General features: G+C 40.5%; 1 protein-coding gene across 2 annotated transcripts in view; it reads left to right on the forward strand.

Annotated features, from left to right (window-relative positions):
- B3GLCT (beta 3-glucosyltransferase) overlaps window positions 1-17799 on the forward strand; it is a 73472-nt gene that overhangs the window by 43511 nt on the left and 12162 nt on the right. For both annotated transcript variants that reach the window (XM_087721274.1, XM_087721275.1), the window contains 3 exons: window positions 8757-8826; window positions 12014-12127; window positions 13007-13106. In XM_087721274.1, the coding sequence (XP_087577400.1) occupies window positions 8757-8826; window positions 12014-12127; window positions 13007-13106 (284 nt within the window). The remainder of the gene's footprint in view (window positions 1-8756; window positions 8827-12013; window positions 12128-13006; window positions 13107-17799) is intronic.

The following is a 17799-nucleotide window of genomic DNA, read 5'->3' on the forward strand; positions in this document are numbered from 1 at the left end:
CTTCTCCCGATAGAGAATATAGAGAAAATATGCTATTCTATCCCATATGTATCTTGTTAGATTTTTCTAAGTGGAGAACTTTGCATGTATAAACAATTTGATAAAATTGAAGGAAAAAGAAAGAAGAAAAAGAAATATGTCTATTTATACTGAAATTTGTCACTGGTTATGTGCAAATAGAGGGCATGGCCAACTTTTTATTCTTCTGCTGTAAAAATAAAGGGACCTTAGTTTTTTAGACAGTAAAAGGGACATTTGCATAGACTTTCCACACTTCAGGATAAATCTGTTTTTAGCATTCAACTTGCAACTTCTATCCATGCAGCAATTGTGGCTTATTAAATACCGCTTCCTTTTGCTCATGCCTGAAGCTAGTAAAATGGGTGCTTTTCACTGCCTTTTCAGCATATATATCTCTATCTCTCTGTGTCTTTGTCTTTCTCTCCCCCCCCTCTCTCAATTATTGGCTTTGGTACAAATAAAATGCCCGATAACAAAGATAACTTTTCAGAAAACATAATTAAATTGGGAGTGGGAAACATTACCAATCTGTTTTTTATAGTCAGTGTCATCATCATTTCTTGATTTCCCTTGTAATCGTGCAAAGAAACCTTATCTGATTTATTTTTTCAATCCATTCCAAAGTTGACATTTGCTTTTAAGGGGATTCATTTTCCCAAATAGCCTAGAAAACTGCAGAATTTGTTTTCTTAGATTCTCGGTACTTTTCTTCACATATACAAATAGATTGGGTTTTTTTTCCCCTCAAGACATTTGAAAGGTCTCCTTGATTCACTATATCTAAATGCCATTTCATGCAAAGGAGGAGAAAAAGCAGTTTGAAATTGCACTGTTTGTTAATATTGCGACTGCAAATGTGTCTTCTGTATTAAGAAGATCTCTGGTATGTCTTTTATAATGCTAGCATTTTGAGTTAAATAACAATAAAGCAGAGCCAGATCCTATATGTGCTCACCTACAGTGTCATCTACTCCTGTTTTGCACGAAGAAAGAAAAAAAAGGGACATTGCAGAATAGAAAATGGTTCTTTAAATTGAAATTGAGAGGGGGGGGGCTGTTCCAAGACGTCGACCATTTCAGGGGTTGGTTTGTTGGTGTATTCATGTCAGTTTTTTATTCCTGGTATTTGCCTGGTCTACTTGCAGTTTTCTTGCAAGGACTTTGCGTTCTACCCAAGGCTGAGAGATTGACTCACGCAGGGTCACCCAACTGGCTTTCTACCGAATGTGGGACTAGAATTCACAGCTTCTGGGTTTCTAGCCTGATACTTTAACCCAGTGTTTTTCAACCACTGTGCCGCAGCACACTAGTGTGCCGTGACATAGTGTAAGGTGTGCCGTGGGAAAATTACTTTATATATAGTCAATATAGGCACAGAGTTAATTTTTTTTAACATTTTCTAATGGTGGTGTGCCTCGTGATTTTTTTCATGAAAAAAGTGTGCCTTTGCACAAAAAAGGTTGAAAAACACTGCTTTAACCACTGCATCAAATTGACTCGCCTCAGGTTTAACATCTCCCATTGTACTGAACCACATTTTTTGTTCACAAATTCATAAATGAATGATTATTGTTGATTTTACCTAGATTGTTTGCGGCAACAAGCTGACTCTGCAAACTGCCTAGAGAGGGCTGTGAAGCACTATGAAGCGGTATATAAGTGCAAGTGCCATTGCTATCTTAAAATGGGGAAAAGTAGGATTGGGAAACAACAGGCAGGCAATCCATTTTCTTTAACTCTCATCCATAATTCCTTTGCCGGGATTTGCTACCTATGGTTAATATTACTGGGATCTGCAATATGGCAATAGCAATGCTGTCGTATAGCTGAAAGAATTATAAAATCATCTATGTAAAACATTTAGAATGTTCAAAGTTGGTACTGTACTAATCACCAGTGAGCTGAGATCTTTTTCTTTCAATCTGTTTTTCAATTGCTTCTGACTCTTGGTGATTCAGTGATCATCACTGTACAGGACTAAGGGTCACTTACTGCATCTTTGCGTTCTTGTAAGGTCTTACTTGTGTCATGTAACCACCTTATTGTCAGTTGGCTTCTTTTCCAGTGCTTTTGATTTGTCCAAACAGTAGAATCTTTTCCGATGAATCTTGCTGTTGCATTATGTGTCCAAAAATATTTAATGGTTAGGCGCATTATTAAGGCTTGCTTTTAGCAGCCTTGTTTCACTTCATCTAATTCTGAGTGATTTGTTCTTATTCCAGTCCAAATTATTGCAATTTTCCCCAGTGCCACAACTCAAATGAATCATTTTCTTTGTTTAAGCCTTTCCAGCGGCCATCTATAATAACTAATAGCAACAGCTTTGACAATATGTAACTTGGATGTCAGTGGCAAGTGTTTGCATTTTGGTATATCATAGGCTTGTGATAGTACCTCCTGTTTCATGACTAAAGTGACTAATCTTGTGAATTTTTCAGCTTGAGAAAAAAAGCTCTTCCTTTTCTTGTACCTTACCGTAGTTCAACTTTTTCCTTTGCTGATTTACAGAGAAATAAAGGCTGCCATTATCTATTGACATACTGTAATTTTAGGCATAGTAGGACAACTGTGATTAAGGAATTTGATTTAAAAACATTCGACGAAGTAAGCTGTAATTCAAGAAAGCTTTTAAATAAAATGCATTAGTTAGAAAAAATACTATCAGAACCCAGAATTTCTGAGATAATTTCAGTTGTTGTTAATATTGAGCAGCAGTCAGATAGGTGTTTCCCCTTTCTTCATCTTCAACAAAGGATTCCATTAGTCTATCCTGCTTCTACCATCATAATATATATCATGAACTTATCTGAAGTAATTATTGCTCGAAACCAGAGGTGAGTTCCTACCGGTTCCGACTGGTTCGTCCAAATAGGTAGTAACTCAGCCACCCACATACCCAAACTAGTTCTATTGGCGAGGCCTATGGCACCACCATCTTGTTTTTTGCTTCTGTGCATGCGCAGAAACAATTTTTTGACTACTGCTTGCACACATGCAAAGCGTGTGTGTGCCCGACATGTGTCCCCGAGCGAACTGGCAGTAAAAGAAGCCGGAACCCACCCCTGCTCCAAACAATTTTACAGTAATTCCAAATATTACTTCTTCTATTCCTGCATTTCTCACGATATATTCTGCATATAAGTTAAAGAAAGTGACAATAGATAATTCTGATGCACTTTGTGCCAAAGTTGAATCACTTAGTTCTTCCATATTCCCTTCTGTTATTTTTGGTTATCATACAAATTCTTCAAAAGGCAGATGAGATGTTTTTAAGAGATACCCACAACTTGCTATGTGGCCTACATAGTCAAAACAAAATTAGACATTTGTAGAATTCCCTTGCCTTTTCCATTATTCATTAGATGCTAGTAAAATGTTTCCACGGGCTCCTGACCCTTGTAAACCCAGCTGATACATCAGGCAGTTCTCTTTCCGTGGGTTGTTGAAGTTAGATTGCAAAATTCTGGATACCATTTTGTTTGTGTGTGAGATAACTGCAATGACTTGGTAGTCTGAGCTTTCTTCACTTATTTTGCAAACTTCTTAACTTTCATTTGAGTTTTCACAAAAAAGGCATACAGGTAGCCTTTGCTTATTGACCATTCATTCAACAATCTTTCAAAGTTACAACAATGCTGAAAAAATAACTTTACAGACCACTTACAATCTTTTCAGCATCTCTCAGACAGTGATCACCTTTACTGTCCGTAGCGTTGTCTTGTGCGTGTGTTTCCCCCCGCCCTCTTTGCAGGACAGATTTATTGAAGAGAAAGGGATTGCAAGAAAATAAGCTGTTTGCTCTTCTACGCATTAGGAGCAATGCGATTGCGTTCGCAACAAGAAAGGTCAAGCGAAGGAGAGGCTGCCTGCAGAAATTGCTTGCTGTTTTTTAACCCATCTCCTCTCACATAGAGGAGAGAAATTGACTGCAAGAAACTACTATAAACTGTATGCATAGCATGAGTTTGGCTCCAGCACTAGGCTGCAATGCAATCACATGGCTTTTGGTGTGTGTATAAGTCAGTAAGCAGGCAATAGAGCTTTCCAAAGGGAAATGGGGTGAATGGTTAGGATGCAAGCCAAAGGCAAACCAGGTATACTGGCTAGTCTTGTCCCTTTCCAGCCAGAAAGCACAGTCATACTCCCATGATTTCCCCCTTACTAACTGCTTCGCTTAGCAGCAGAGTTGCAGATCCCAGGATTGTTAAATGAGGGCTGTCTATTCTTTTGAAAATGGTGTGTTAGCTTTTTGATATTGAAAGTGCATTCATTCTTAAGCATAACTTTAATATTAAAATTTAAGGAAAATATGATTGTTCAGTTAATACACAATTATTCTACTGTCCTTCCAATTTGGTTTTGTACGTTTATGGTTTTACCAAGTGTTTGATACTTCTCTCTTAAGTGTCATTTTGGCTGACACTTCTGGCAACAGGAATTTTTATCATCTCCCAGAGAGGGAGGGGGAGGGAAAGGGAGAGAGAGAGAGCGCCAAATAACAAGGCTTATCTGCTGTTGTTTCTGATATACAATACAATAGAATAGCAGAGTTGGAAGGGACCTTGGAGGTCTTCTAGTCCAATCCCCTAGGGAGGAAACCCTATACCATTTCAGACAGATGGCTATCCAACATCTTAAAGACCCAGTATTGGGGCTTTCACAACTTCTGGAGGCAAGCTGTTCCACTGATTAATTGTTCTCACTGTCAGGAAATTTCTGCTCAATTCTAAGTTGTTTCTTTCCTTGATTAGTTTCCACCCACTGCTTCTTGTTCTACCCCCAGGTGCTTTGGAGAATAGTTTGACTCCCTCTTCTTTGTGTGTCCCTGATGTATTGGAACACTGCTATCATGTCTCCTCTAGTCTTTCTTTTCATTAAACTAGACATATCCAGTTCCTGCAACCGTTCTTCATATGTTTTAGCCTCCAGTCCCCTAATCATCTTTGTTGCGCTTCTCTGCATTCTCCTAGTAGGTGGAGACATCATCCAGGCATGGGTAGGACTCCGTCAGGATCCAATGCGACCAGGTCTACAAGTATTAAAGACACGCCCACGAGGGTCCTCCCGAGAAATGGACTCAGTCGATCCTCCGATTAGCTGTGTCTCCGTATCTCTCCTTGCTAACTAATTCGTTTTTCCCTAAAATTTCTCCAAATTTGTACCAAAAAATCTCTATTTGGCTCTCCTTCAAATTGTATTCGATTGGTGCTACTTTTTCGCTCCTATTAAGACGATGCAGCCTCCAGGAGGCTCTTGCCTCTCTCTGACTTGGCTGCTTAGGCAGCAGAGAACATTGGCAGCCAGCTTACGAGGTTTTCCTTTCATTGCCTCTCACTGCTACCACGCAACCCGAAACGCCGATCTCTGCAGCTGCACCACCAAAAGAGCTGATTGCTGCAGCCGTGCCACCTGACGAAATGATCGCTGCAGCCGCGCCGTGGAGAAGCCAACTCCAATCACAGCAGCCACAGGAGCCGCTGGAGCACTGAGTGTTTCACTCGCTGGCACCTCTTCCTGCTGCCTCAGCAGCGTCCTTCATACAGCTTCAAATTCCACTCCTGACGCCATAGCGATTGGCGGGCAGCTAATTAGCTAGCGATAAGCCGCCTTGTCGGCTTGCTACCTCAGGCCTTACTCGGGGCCCTATCTACCGGGGCGACCGTTTGATTTAAGCACAAAATCTGTGGTGGCCATTTTGTTTAGGCAGGAAACCTACAACGATGCTTTGGGAATCTTCAGTAACTATGAGTAATGGCGACCAACGAGACCACGGTTTCTCGGGGGGATGATTCACCCACTCCAGCTGTCCCTTCTATTCCAGTTTCCTCTGAACTTAGAAGCAAAAAGAGAGCCTATGCCTCCAAGCCTTCTATTGCCAAGCCTGCTAAGGCCTCTAGGTCGGCCCCTCCTCAGGAGGCCCAAAATGTGACTACCCCAAGTGCAGTTCTTGACAAGGCCTCTGACCCTGCTCCATGAAAGGCCACTTCTAAGACCAATCATTGTGCCACATCGTTCCATGGGCCAGATTCCACAGTCGCCAGCTCCAATGGCTGCTGCTACCGTATCAAAAGGCAGACTGCAGTTGCTCGACACACAGAATTCGCCTGATCCGTACTCTGGTGGCTCTCCCCTGCCGTGGAACAGGGATTTCTATTTCGCTACCCCCCATGCATCATTCTAATGACGGACGCAAGTCTGCAAGGCTGGGGAGCTCACATTCTGTCGCACAGGGCTCAAGGCCTTTGGTCACCCTCTGACCAGAGGAACAGTATCAACTGGTTGGAGCTAAGAGCCGTGTTTCTCGCCCTGCTTCGGTTTGAATATCTCGTGGCCAACGCGTACATGCTCGTCCTTACGGACAATACCACCACCAAAGCACACATAAATCGGCAGGGGGGGGGACACAAAATCCTGGCATCTAATGACTCTGTCTTTCCAACTGATATCTTGGGTGGAAACCCACCTGTTGTCTCTCCGGGCCGAGCACATATCGGGGGTCCAGAACACTCAGGCAGACTACCTCAGCCGCATGCACATCGATCCAGCAGAGTGGAGCTTACATCGGCGCATCTTCCAGCAACTGATGGTCAGGTTTGGACTTCTGGTTCTCGACCTCTTTGCCTTCCAGGACAACACTCAGCTGCCAAGGTACTTTGCACGCTATGCGACTCCAGGGGCAGAGGGTGTGGATGCTCTGAGGAGCGAGTGACCTCCGGGACTTCTGTATGCCTTTCCCCCTACCCCTCTCATTCAACAAGTGGTATAAAACTGCTGGTGGAAAGGGCAGAACTAATCTTAATTGCACCCCGGTAGCCCCGCAGGCCCTGGTTTGCCGACCTCCTGAACCTCTCTGTAGCTCCACCGTCGCAACTGCCTTAATTCCCCTCACTGCTCCTAGGGGTCGTTCCAACATCCCGACCTTCCTTGGTTGCGTCTCACCGCTTGGAGGCTGAGCGGGAAGCTCTAAGGACTCCAAACCTGTCTGCCGAGGTCAGTCATACAATTGAAGCCTCCAGGCGCTCTTCTACTAACCGCATTTACGATGCCACTTGGAATCAATTCTCTGTCTGGTGCCATACAAAGGGCATTGTTCCTCTACAGGCTTCTATTCCTTATATTCTCCAGTTTCTCCAACGGGCTGGATCTAGGACTCTCGCCAAATACTCTTCGTCGCCAGGTCACAGCCCTGTCCTCAGTTCTCTCTCTGACTTCTGCTCAGCCCCTTTCTCATGAACCTCTTATTCGTTGTTTCTTGAGAGGTGCCATAAACATCAAGCCGCCAACAATACACAGATTCCCAACCTGGGATGTCTCCAAAGTCCTGGAATCCTTAACTCAGTCTCCATTTGAACCTTTGCATTCGGTGTCTTTACATGATTTGACATTAAAAGTGGTTTTTCTTGTAGCCATTACCTCAGCGAGGCGAGTTTCCAAGTTGGCAGTCTTGTCCATCAGACAAGATTTATGCATCTTTCACCCGGATAAGGTAGTCCTTCGGCTTGATCCAGCCTTTGTACCGAAGGTAAATTCTGTATTCCATAGAACCCAGGAATTGGTGCTTCCTGACTTCTGTCCTCAGCCATCACACAGGCTGGAACGTAAGTGGCACTACCTTGATGTACGACGTGCTTTACATGTTTATATTAAACGAACTGCTACTTTCAGGCGATCTGAGGCTCTTTTCGTCAAGTTCCAGCCAGGAAGTAAGAGAGGCTCCAAGGCCTCCTCTTCAGACATTGGTCATTGGGTACGGGTGGCTATTTCTAGGGCGTATTCTGCACTCTCTCTCCATGTAAGATGCAGTTCCATTGAGGACTACACATTGAGTGGGTTTGGTCAGCCAGTTACGAATCCATCTCGATGGTGATGCTCTCTAACCCACATTTTTCTACTTTATCCAGTAGTAGGTTATGGTCTACTTTATCAAATGCCTTACTGAAGTCCAAGTAAATTATATCGACAGCATTCCTTTGGTCCACTAATTTTGTCACTTTGATGAAGAATGCAATAAGATTAGTCTGGCATGATCTGTTTTTGACAAACCCATGTTGGCTTTTGGCTATTACTTTGTTTACTTCTAGGTGTTCGCTAACTCGTTGCTTGATTATATGTTGCATGAAGAAGAAGAAAACATTTGACAAAGTGCTTGTAAAAACTGGAGTGCCATTTCTAGAAGCTACCAGAAATCCTTTTAAAAACCATTTTCTGCTTAGATCCAAAGAATCTTGAAATTAACCATTTATGGCTATAAAAATATAGCTCTTGTTGCAAATACGTTCGTGTATGTATTTGTATATGTTTATAAATATTTGAGTTGATTACAGGAGAAAGGTAAAAAAAAGCTCTAGCAGAATCCTAAGAAAATGTGATCTAGCCAAATTTAGTGAGATATGACCTGCCTAACTCCCTCATATTAAAATCAACGGGATTCTTAGTATAGTATTCATTCACTGCTATAATTATACTATTTCTTTTTCTTATTTATCACTAGTTATAACTGCAATCTGAATTTCTACTATAGTTTAAGTGGCAAATGCTGCCAGGCAACATTTCATTATTTAAATTGTTTACATTTTCAGATATAGAATACAGCTATAATATTTTTTAAAATATTTTGTGGAGAATGGAGTTGCATTTTTCTGTAGTTCTTTTCTTAAAAATGAATTGCTAATTATCAATCTAAATTGAAAAATACATAAATTGAAAAATATATGGAGATGATATTTTATTTTTAGGGTGATCCTGTGAAGAAAACGGATATCTTTATTGCTGTAAAAACATGCCGGAAATTCCATGGAGACAGAAGTAAGTTCTGGAATTAAGAGTATATTTACATTTTTTTTCTGAAGCTGTTTTTATTAATTTATATAACATCTTGAAAAGTATAGATAGCCTTTTCTTTTAGCAAATTTCCTTTTTGAACTTTTCACATATAGTAGCAATAGCAATAGCAATAGCAGTTAGACTTATATACCGCTTCATAGGGCTTTCAGCCCTCTCTAAGCGGTTTACAGAGTCAGCATATTGCCCCCAACAATCCAGGTCCTCATTTTGCCCACCTCGGAAGGATGGAAGGCTGAGTCAACCCTGAGCCGGTGAGATTTGAACAGCCGAACTGCAGAACTGCAGTCAACTGAAGTAGCCTGCAGTGCTGCATTTAACCACTGCGCCACCTCGGCTCTAGTAGAAAATCACTTGTGAGAAAATTAGTGAGAAAAGAAGTAAGGAAAGAAATTGAAATTTGCATTGAAGGTACAAATCCAGAGTTTTCAAATTAAAACATATCTGGTGCTTTTAGCTTCTCAAGAAAAGATGGGATATAAATCTAAAGCAACGGAATATTTATTAAATATGAGATATTTATGTATGTATTTATGTATGTATGTATTTATTTATTGAACTTATTTTCCACCCATCACTATCAGATAACTTTGGGCAGCTTACAATCTATTGGAGAGTTTTCTCCTTTTTTTTAGGTGCTTTAGATACATAAGACTGAGAATCTAGTGTAGTCCTAATAATGAAAACCATGAATTGACCCACATTTCACTCAAATAATTTTTGTAATCATTTGATTCTTATTGACATTCTGATGCAAGCCAATAGCAACCTATCTCTAATGATGGTTGATAGGAGAAAATATTAACCAGTAACATTGTGTTTTGGTTGAAATATATTTTAATGTATATATGAAAATGAATAAAACCTTTGCATATAATCCCAAAGGTGCTTTTCAAAAGGCAACCAGACTTTCTTTGTTTTTTTCCTTGGAAATGTTTCATTTCTCATCCAAAAAACTTCTTTACTTCAGATCTGAAGAAGCTTCTTGGATGAGAAGTGAAATGTTTTCAAGGAAAAAAACAAATGAAGTCCAGTTGCCTTTTGAAAGGCACCTTTGCGATAACCATGACATAGACACCTTTGCATACAGTATTATGTTTTATAGACATATACATGTTATCCAAATGTTAAATATTTAATTCTAACCAGAGTTTTGTTGGAAGTGAAGATTTGGGCCCATGTGAAGCATCTGTGGCTGTTTCTTTCTCTTCTAATCACAGCTGTTTGAAGCGTGAAGAGTTTTCTGTTCTCTATTTTTTGCATCCCTTCTATGTCAAACAGTGACGAGGTTGGTAGGCTGTATTGTAAATTAATCTGATGTCCTTGTTTGAAGGAAATTGCCTTCAGCATTTTTCTCTCCCTTCAAATCACAACAAAGATGTATTGATCCTATTGTCTCTGTAAACTGTTCTATCCTGTGATATACACAGATGATAAATGAGCTTCAGACATTACTTTTATTTTTTGATAATCTTTGTAGGGTGATGAGGGAATTTATTTTCTTAGTACTTAACTATTTTACTCATCACTTGTTTTAATTATAGAAAAGTCGATTTTTCTCAGACTCTACTTTCTGAGAATATTTCTTAAGGCTCTCTTTAATTTTCTGTGGTCCCCTCGTACTACAAACCCCCAAAGCTATGCTAATCAAGAGCATAAAGGAGGACACAGAATGGTGACCAGAATATTACTAACTGCTGCAGCCACTTAAGAAGAGCAAACAAATTATGCTGCTGCAAATATCTAATGCTAATTTCTGCAATTTGCAATTTCAAAAAAGATTCTATTGAAATGAATTCACATACCGTTTCATATGTTACTGCTGCTTTTTAAACTCCTTATTTCTTTCTGGAAAAAATCCAACCACAGTTTTATGCTCTTTGAATACCTCACAACCAGGGGTGAAATTCAGCAGGTTCTGACAGGTTCTGGAGAACCGGTAGTGGAAATTTTGAGTAGTTCGGAGCATCGGCAAATACCACCTCTGGCTGGCCCCAGAGTGGAGAGGGAGTGGGGCTTTTGCAGTTTCTTTCCACTGCCACACCCATCAAGCCATGCCCACAGAACCAGTAGTAAAAAAAATTGAATTTCACCACTGCTCACAACCTTTCCCTTTTCCTTCATGTATTCTCACCACTGCTTTACTTCCATCACATGCAGCAACTAATCCTCAGTTGCATAATCATGCAAAGTATTCCATTATTTGGTTCTATTCATTGTATCATATGCTTTCTCTAGATCGGTGATGGCGAACCTATGGCAGGCGTGCCAGAGATGGCACACAGAGCTCTCTCTGCTGGTGCGCGTGCCATCGCCCCAGGTCAGATCTCCATGGCGTTTCTTTCATGAGCTGCTGTTTCCTTGCAAATGATGGAGAAGCTCATGAAAGAAAAAGATCTTACCTCTTGCCAGCTGCCGGTATTGGGATGCCCTGTCTCCCACTGGCCAACTAGTCTTCGGGTCTCTACTGTGCATGAACACATTTGCACATGTCTGCGCATGCACACATGTCAGTGAATGTATGTGCGCGTTTGCACACCTTTCAGTTTGGGCATGCGCATGCATGCAGTTTGGGCACTTGTGACTAAAAAGTTTGCCATCACTGCTCTAGATCAACACCCAATGAACTTTTTAAAATAATTTTTGAAAAGCAAAAATATGGCATGCACATTCCTTGGCCTCACATAAGAGCTTGTTGAATTTCCCAGTTCATGAGCAATCCCATCCATGTTTCGATATTTCTACAGCCACCAGCATTTTCATGGTATTTTTTGCCTTCCTTTTCATCCTCTTTTTTCCCTTTGATGCGAACATTTAAAGCGTTCATTTCACACTGTTCTGTGCAAATAAGGATTTCTGATCACAGGATTACTTTGCAAGTCAATATACTGTGGCTGCTGTATCCCACCAACTAGGAGAGCGGTTTCAAACTCATTTTCATTTCGGTGCTGCATAAGAACTACTTCATTAGCCGAAGTACTGCAAACACAAAAGCTATCTAGGACTAGAATACCATCTAAAAGGGTATTCTAAATTGAGCTTGGCATGAAGACATGGCTATGTATTCTAAATGAGTATTATTATTTTTTTCCAAATAGTCATTTTGCTTCTCCTGCCTGTCTTCTTCTTTTTTTTTAAAAAAAAAATTCAGTACCTATTGTGAAGCAAACCTGGGAAAGAGAAGCCACTTTCATGGAATACTACAGTGATTATGCAGAAAGTTCAATACCTACTGTTGATATAGGAGTACCAAATACCGAAAGAGGTGGGTTACAATATATTTCTTTCACAAGTTGTAACAAGTATTCCACATGAATGTCTGCAACAATGAAATGCTTACGTTGAGTTTACTTTATTGTCATTGTATCTTGTACAATGAAATTAAATGCCATCTTCAGTGTACATCATACATAAGAAAACTACACATCCTTCACGTTCTGCACAATTGAATTGAAAATCTCTTGATACTGCATTAATATTAATTCAATTATTTATATTATCAATATAATTATTCATATAATATTATTACTAATATGACTCCAAATTGCAGCCTGAAAAGTGATACTTAAGGTACAAATGGTGGCCTTAGTTCCTCTACCTTCTGTCATGTGGAATTGGGCTGAGCAGGAATGGTCAAATATTGGAGCAGAAACACACACACACACACACACATGGAATAACTGTTTTTCTACATTACAGCAAGAAAAGGCAATCATATTGAAGCTTCCAAATTACTTTTCATTTATTTTTCAGGGCCAGCATAAACATGGCCATGAGGTTAAAATGTTCCGCCCATTTTTGAGAGTTTGGATGCTGGGCGGTTGTTTAAAAACAAAAGAGATTTACTCTAATTGCACCAAACAAACAAAAAAACTGTCCCAAGTCAGCATTTTTATGGATGAATTATAGCAGAATGATCTGTGCTGCAGAGTAGATGGCCAAGGATTATCCTCTTTTTAAATTGCTGTATTAAGGGCAGCCAACCAAGCAGATTCTAGTCTTGTTTAGATGTTCTAATTAATTGTTACTAAGCTGATTGACCCATACTGTAACAGGATGTACCTTATTTGGATATACTGTATATCCAAAGTTTTACTTAATATCTACTTCCCAGTTTCTTTTTTTTTCTTTTGTTACTTTCTAGGTCATTGTGGAAAGACTTTTGCCATTTTGGAAAGATTTTTAAATCATAGTCCTGCTAAAATGCCTTGGTTAGTCATTGTGGATGACGATACCTTGATAAGGTAAGAATTTCAGAATCAAATTAAATTGAATTATACTAGTGTCTGTTAATAACAACAATTATTGTTGTTATTACTTGCAGACTCCAGATGAAATGTAAAACATGACGTTTCATGATGCAATGAAATTTTGGGAGGATCAGACAACAATTCCAAACAGAACAAATTAAAAGCATCTCCCAAATGTTAAATTTGTTACTGGATATTTGAGGACATTGTGGCATAAAATTGAATTAGTGTCTAGAAAAATGACAATTTTGAAATATTGCTCTAGCATTGGGATTTATGAGAATATATGAGGGAAAATGTACAAATAATGAGATGGCATTGGTTGCCCAAACCAAAAAGCTCACTCAAGTAGTGCAGAATGGAGGATTATGATGTCCAAGCCAACAATATTTCTCTTCTGTCTTGGTCATGCACTAAGCACTCAGCATGTCTGAGCCCATCACTGGAATTGGGGATCTTGCAGCTGCTGTTCTTCACTGAATGGCTATTTTCTTCTGTATGAAGTTTAATCTCTTTGCCATATCATGCTCTGTTTCCGTGAGGGGGGGGTTGACATAGTTGATTATCGACTATGGCTCATTTTTGGATCACACAGACTGACAAGCATGAATGTTTACTTGTCAACTTAGGGCTTCAGGAGATTTTTTAAGAGCTTGGACAATGATTTATCTGAAATGGTGTACAGCAGTGATGGCTAACCTTTTTCCCATCAAGAGCCAAAAGGGAGGAGAGCAGGGGGGGCATGTGCAGGCATGCCCATACCCATAATACTATGTGCGTGACCCCCGCATGGGCATGCCCGCGTGACCCCCACCCTCCCCTACGCTTTTGGCTTGTGATAGATCTTTTTTTTTTGCCCTCCTCAGGCTTCAGAGGCTTTCTAGGAGCCTGGGGAGGGTGAAAACAACCTCCCCTGCCCCTTGAAGGCTCTCTGGAAGCTTCATCCGGCTTCCTTGAAGCCTCCGGAGGGCGAAAAACGGCCCTATGGGCAAACTGGAAGTGCCCATGTGGCCTTTTTTTGCCCTCTGGAGCCTTCAGGAGGCTTCCCTGAAGCCTCCTGAGCACGAAAAACAGCCCAACAGGCAAACCGGAAGTCCATTCCTGAACCAGTTTGCGCTTTGGGTTGTTTTTCGCCCTCCAGAGTGCCATAGGTTCGCCATCACAGGTATAGAGTTTCCTACCTGAATAGGGGGTTGGACTACAAGTAGACCTTCCCTTCCATCTCTGTTATTCTGTTATCATGAAGTACATTACCAGGCTTCTCAAAGTCCAGTTTCCAGGACTCGTTTTGGAAGCGTGAGGGTGAGGGGGAATGAATTGGACCTGGTACGCATATCACTTTGCTTAAGAAATTATTGCAAAAACACTATTCTCCTTTAGCCCAACAGGAAAATACATTTTTAAATCATATTTCATTTTTCACTAGAAGGGAATTTGATTTTCGAGAGAACTAAATCTTTATGAAGGGACGATGCATGACAAATTTTTACTAAACATGATGAAGGAGCTTTCAAGCCATGTTCCTTTAAAATCTGACCGTTACTATTTGTGCACAGAATGCAATGAAGTCTTTTATGCTAGGAGACCATATGATGGGGAGAAAGCTTGCCAGATTTCAAACAGATGGGCTAAGGGAGATTATGCAGAGGAAGAAGTGTTCATAAGGAATGATGATGTTTATTTCTGGATACAGTAGAGGTGATTTATAGTTTTGACAGTATAGCTGGCTGGTCTTTATCTTAAAATAAGTAAGTTTTTAGGAGAGGTCAAGTAGCTCCCAAAGTATTTTCACACAACTATGTAGAAAAAAAGACTGGGTGACACTGAAAAGCTACAAATGATAGAGCTCTTTTTCAACCCCAAAGGTTTTTCCAGCTCCCACACTTCTGTGATTACGGCAACCAAAGATGGCCATTGTGATTTAATCACCCATTTACAGTATCTTCCCTCCATCACCTACACTGTCATTATGTCTTAGCTAAGTAATAGAAACATCTTGTCCTTTTGGGATACCTGCTCATCAGCTTTTCTAAGGTATCAGCAGTCTGGTGAAACTAATCAAGACTATTCATGTAAGCCCAGAACAGATGTCTATTCAGATCTATTTACTATTGTCTGGTGAACAAAAGGAACTCCTGTTCCAAATTACCCTACTACAGCTTGTCCTCTGAACTTTGACCAAATCTAATGTACAATCCTAGTAACTAAGTGACTACTTTTGAAAGTTGGGTTCAAAGTTTTGCAAGCAGATTTTTTTTTACAAAAGTAGATTTTTAAAACAATTTTATCCCACAAACCTTCCCAAATATTTGGAGATTTTCCTGAATAGTCTTCACTTTGGTATTGGAGCCTGTTGGGCAAAGTTAATCACTTCTATATTTTTTATTCAAATTGTTTCTTCCGTGTATTTATGTTGCTTATTTTGATTCTGGCAAACTGCCTTGAAAAACATTAGCAAATGCCAGGTTGTAGTTTCCTCAGATGTCCTGATTGTGAGGTTCTTAGGACTCCCTGAGCTTGGTTGTTTCCTTGCAGATATTTCATTATCAAATTAGGTAATACCACCAGTCCAGAGGTGGTATTCAGCAAGTTCTGACCAGTTCTGGAGAACTGGTAAGTTCTGGAGAACCGGTAATGAAAATTTTGAGTAGTTTGAAGAATCGATAAATACCACCTCTGACTTGCCCCGCCCCCATCTATTCTCTGCCGCCCGAGTCCCAGCTGATTAGGAGGGAATGGGGATTTTGCAGTACCCTTTCCTTGCCATGCCCACCACGCCATGCCCATCAAGCCACGCCCACAGAACCGGTAGTAAAAAAAATTGAATCCCACTACTGCATCAATTCAGAACTACAAATATTCACTTCCCTTGGTAATGTCCTGATTATAGTATTAAAAATTAAAATCATGCAACGTGAGGAATTTAAAACATGACACGTATGATTTAAAATTACATTTTCCAATTAATACAACAGGAAAATAAATAATCCCTCTTTCCTGTGTTCTTACATGCTAAAGTAACCAATTAGTGTAACGAATGGAAGGAAATCTGACATGTTTAAAACGCCATTACATTACATTTGTTAAATTGAAGATTCAGTGCTGTATCCAATAATTGTATCTTATACAAAAAATAAGCATGACTTAAAAATGAGAAATTTACCAGAAAGTATGCCTAATTTTCCGTGAAATTCTACAGTGCCTATACAGTGGGGCAAAAAAGTATTTAGTCAGGCACCAATTGTGCAAGTTTTCACACTTAAAAAGATGAGAGAGGCCTGTAATTGACATCATAGGTAGACCTCAACTATGAGAGACAAAATGAGAAAACAAATCCAGACAATCACATTGTCTGATTTGGAAAGAATCTTTTTGCAAATTATGGTAGAAAATAAGTATTTGGTCGCCTACAAACAAGCAAGATTTCTAGCTCTCACAGACCTGTAACATTTTTTTAAGAGGCTGCTCTGTCCTCCACTCATTACCTGTATTAATGACACCTGTTTGAACTTGTTAGCAGTATAAAAGACACCTGTCCACAACCTCAAACAGTCACACTCCAAACTCCACTATGGTGAAGACCAAAGAGCTGCCGGAGGACACCAGAAAAAAATTTGTAGACCGGCACCAGGATGGGAAGACTGAATCTGCAATAGGCAAGCAGCTTGGTGTGAAGAAATCAACTGTGGGAGCAATAATTAGAAAATGGAAGACACACAAGACCACTGATAATCTCCCTCGATCTGGGGCTCCACACAAGATCTCACCCTGTGGGGTCAAAATGATCACAAGAACGGTGAGCAAAAATCCCAGAACCACACGGGAGGACCTAGTGAATGACCTGCAGAGAGCTGGGACCAACGTAACAAAGGCTACCATCAGTAACACACTATGCCGCCAGGGACTCAGATCCTGCAGTGCCAGACGTATCCCCCTGCTTAAGCCAGTACATGTCCAGGCCCGTCTGAAGTTTGCTAGAGAGCATTTGGATGATCCAGAAGAGGATTGGGAGAATGTCATATGGTCAGATGAAACCAAAGTAGAACTGTTTGGTAGAAACACAACTCGTCGTGTTTGGAGAAGAGAGAATGCTGAGTTGCATCCAAAGAACACCATACCTACTGTGAAGCACGGGGGTGGCAACATCATGCTTTGTGGCTGCAAAGGGACCAGGACGACTGATCTGTGTACAGGAAAGAATGAATGGGGCCATGTATTGTGAGATTTGGAGTGCAAACCTCCTTCCATCAGCAAGGGCATTGAAGATGAAACATGGCTGGGTCTTTCAGCATGACAATGATCCCAAACACACCGGCCGGGCGATGAAGGAGTCGCTTCGTAAGAAGCATTTCAAGGTCCTGGAGTGGCCTAGCCAGTCTCCAGATCTCAACCCCATAGAAAACCTTTGGAGGGAGTTGAAAGTCCGTGTTGCCCAGCGACAGCCCCAAAACATCACTGCTCTAGAGGAATCTGCATGGAGGAATGGGCCAACATACCAGCAACAGTGTGTGGCAACCTTGTGAAGATTTACAGAAAACGTTTGACCTCTTTCATTGCCAACAAAGAATATATAACAAAGTATTGAGATGAACTTTTGATATTGACCAAATACTTATTTTCCACCATAATGTGCAAAAAAATTCTTTCCAAATCAGACAATGTGATTGGATCTGTTTTCTCATTTTGT

This window comes from Thamnophis sirtalis, unplaced genomic scaffold (genome assembly GCF_051295495.1).
Source record: "Thamnophis sirtalis isolate CommonGarterSnake01/CBP01778 unplaced genomic scaffold, rThaSir2_p1.2 scaffold_8, whole genome shotgun sequence".
Lineage (NCBI taxonomy): Eukaryota > Metazoa > Chordata > Lepidosauria > Squamata > Natricidae > Thamnophis > Thamnophis sirtalis.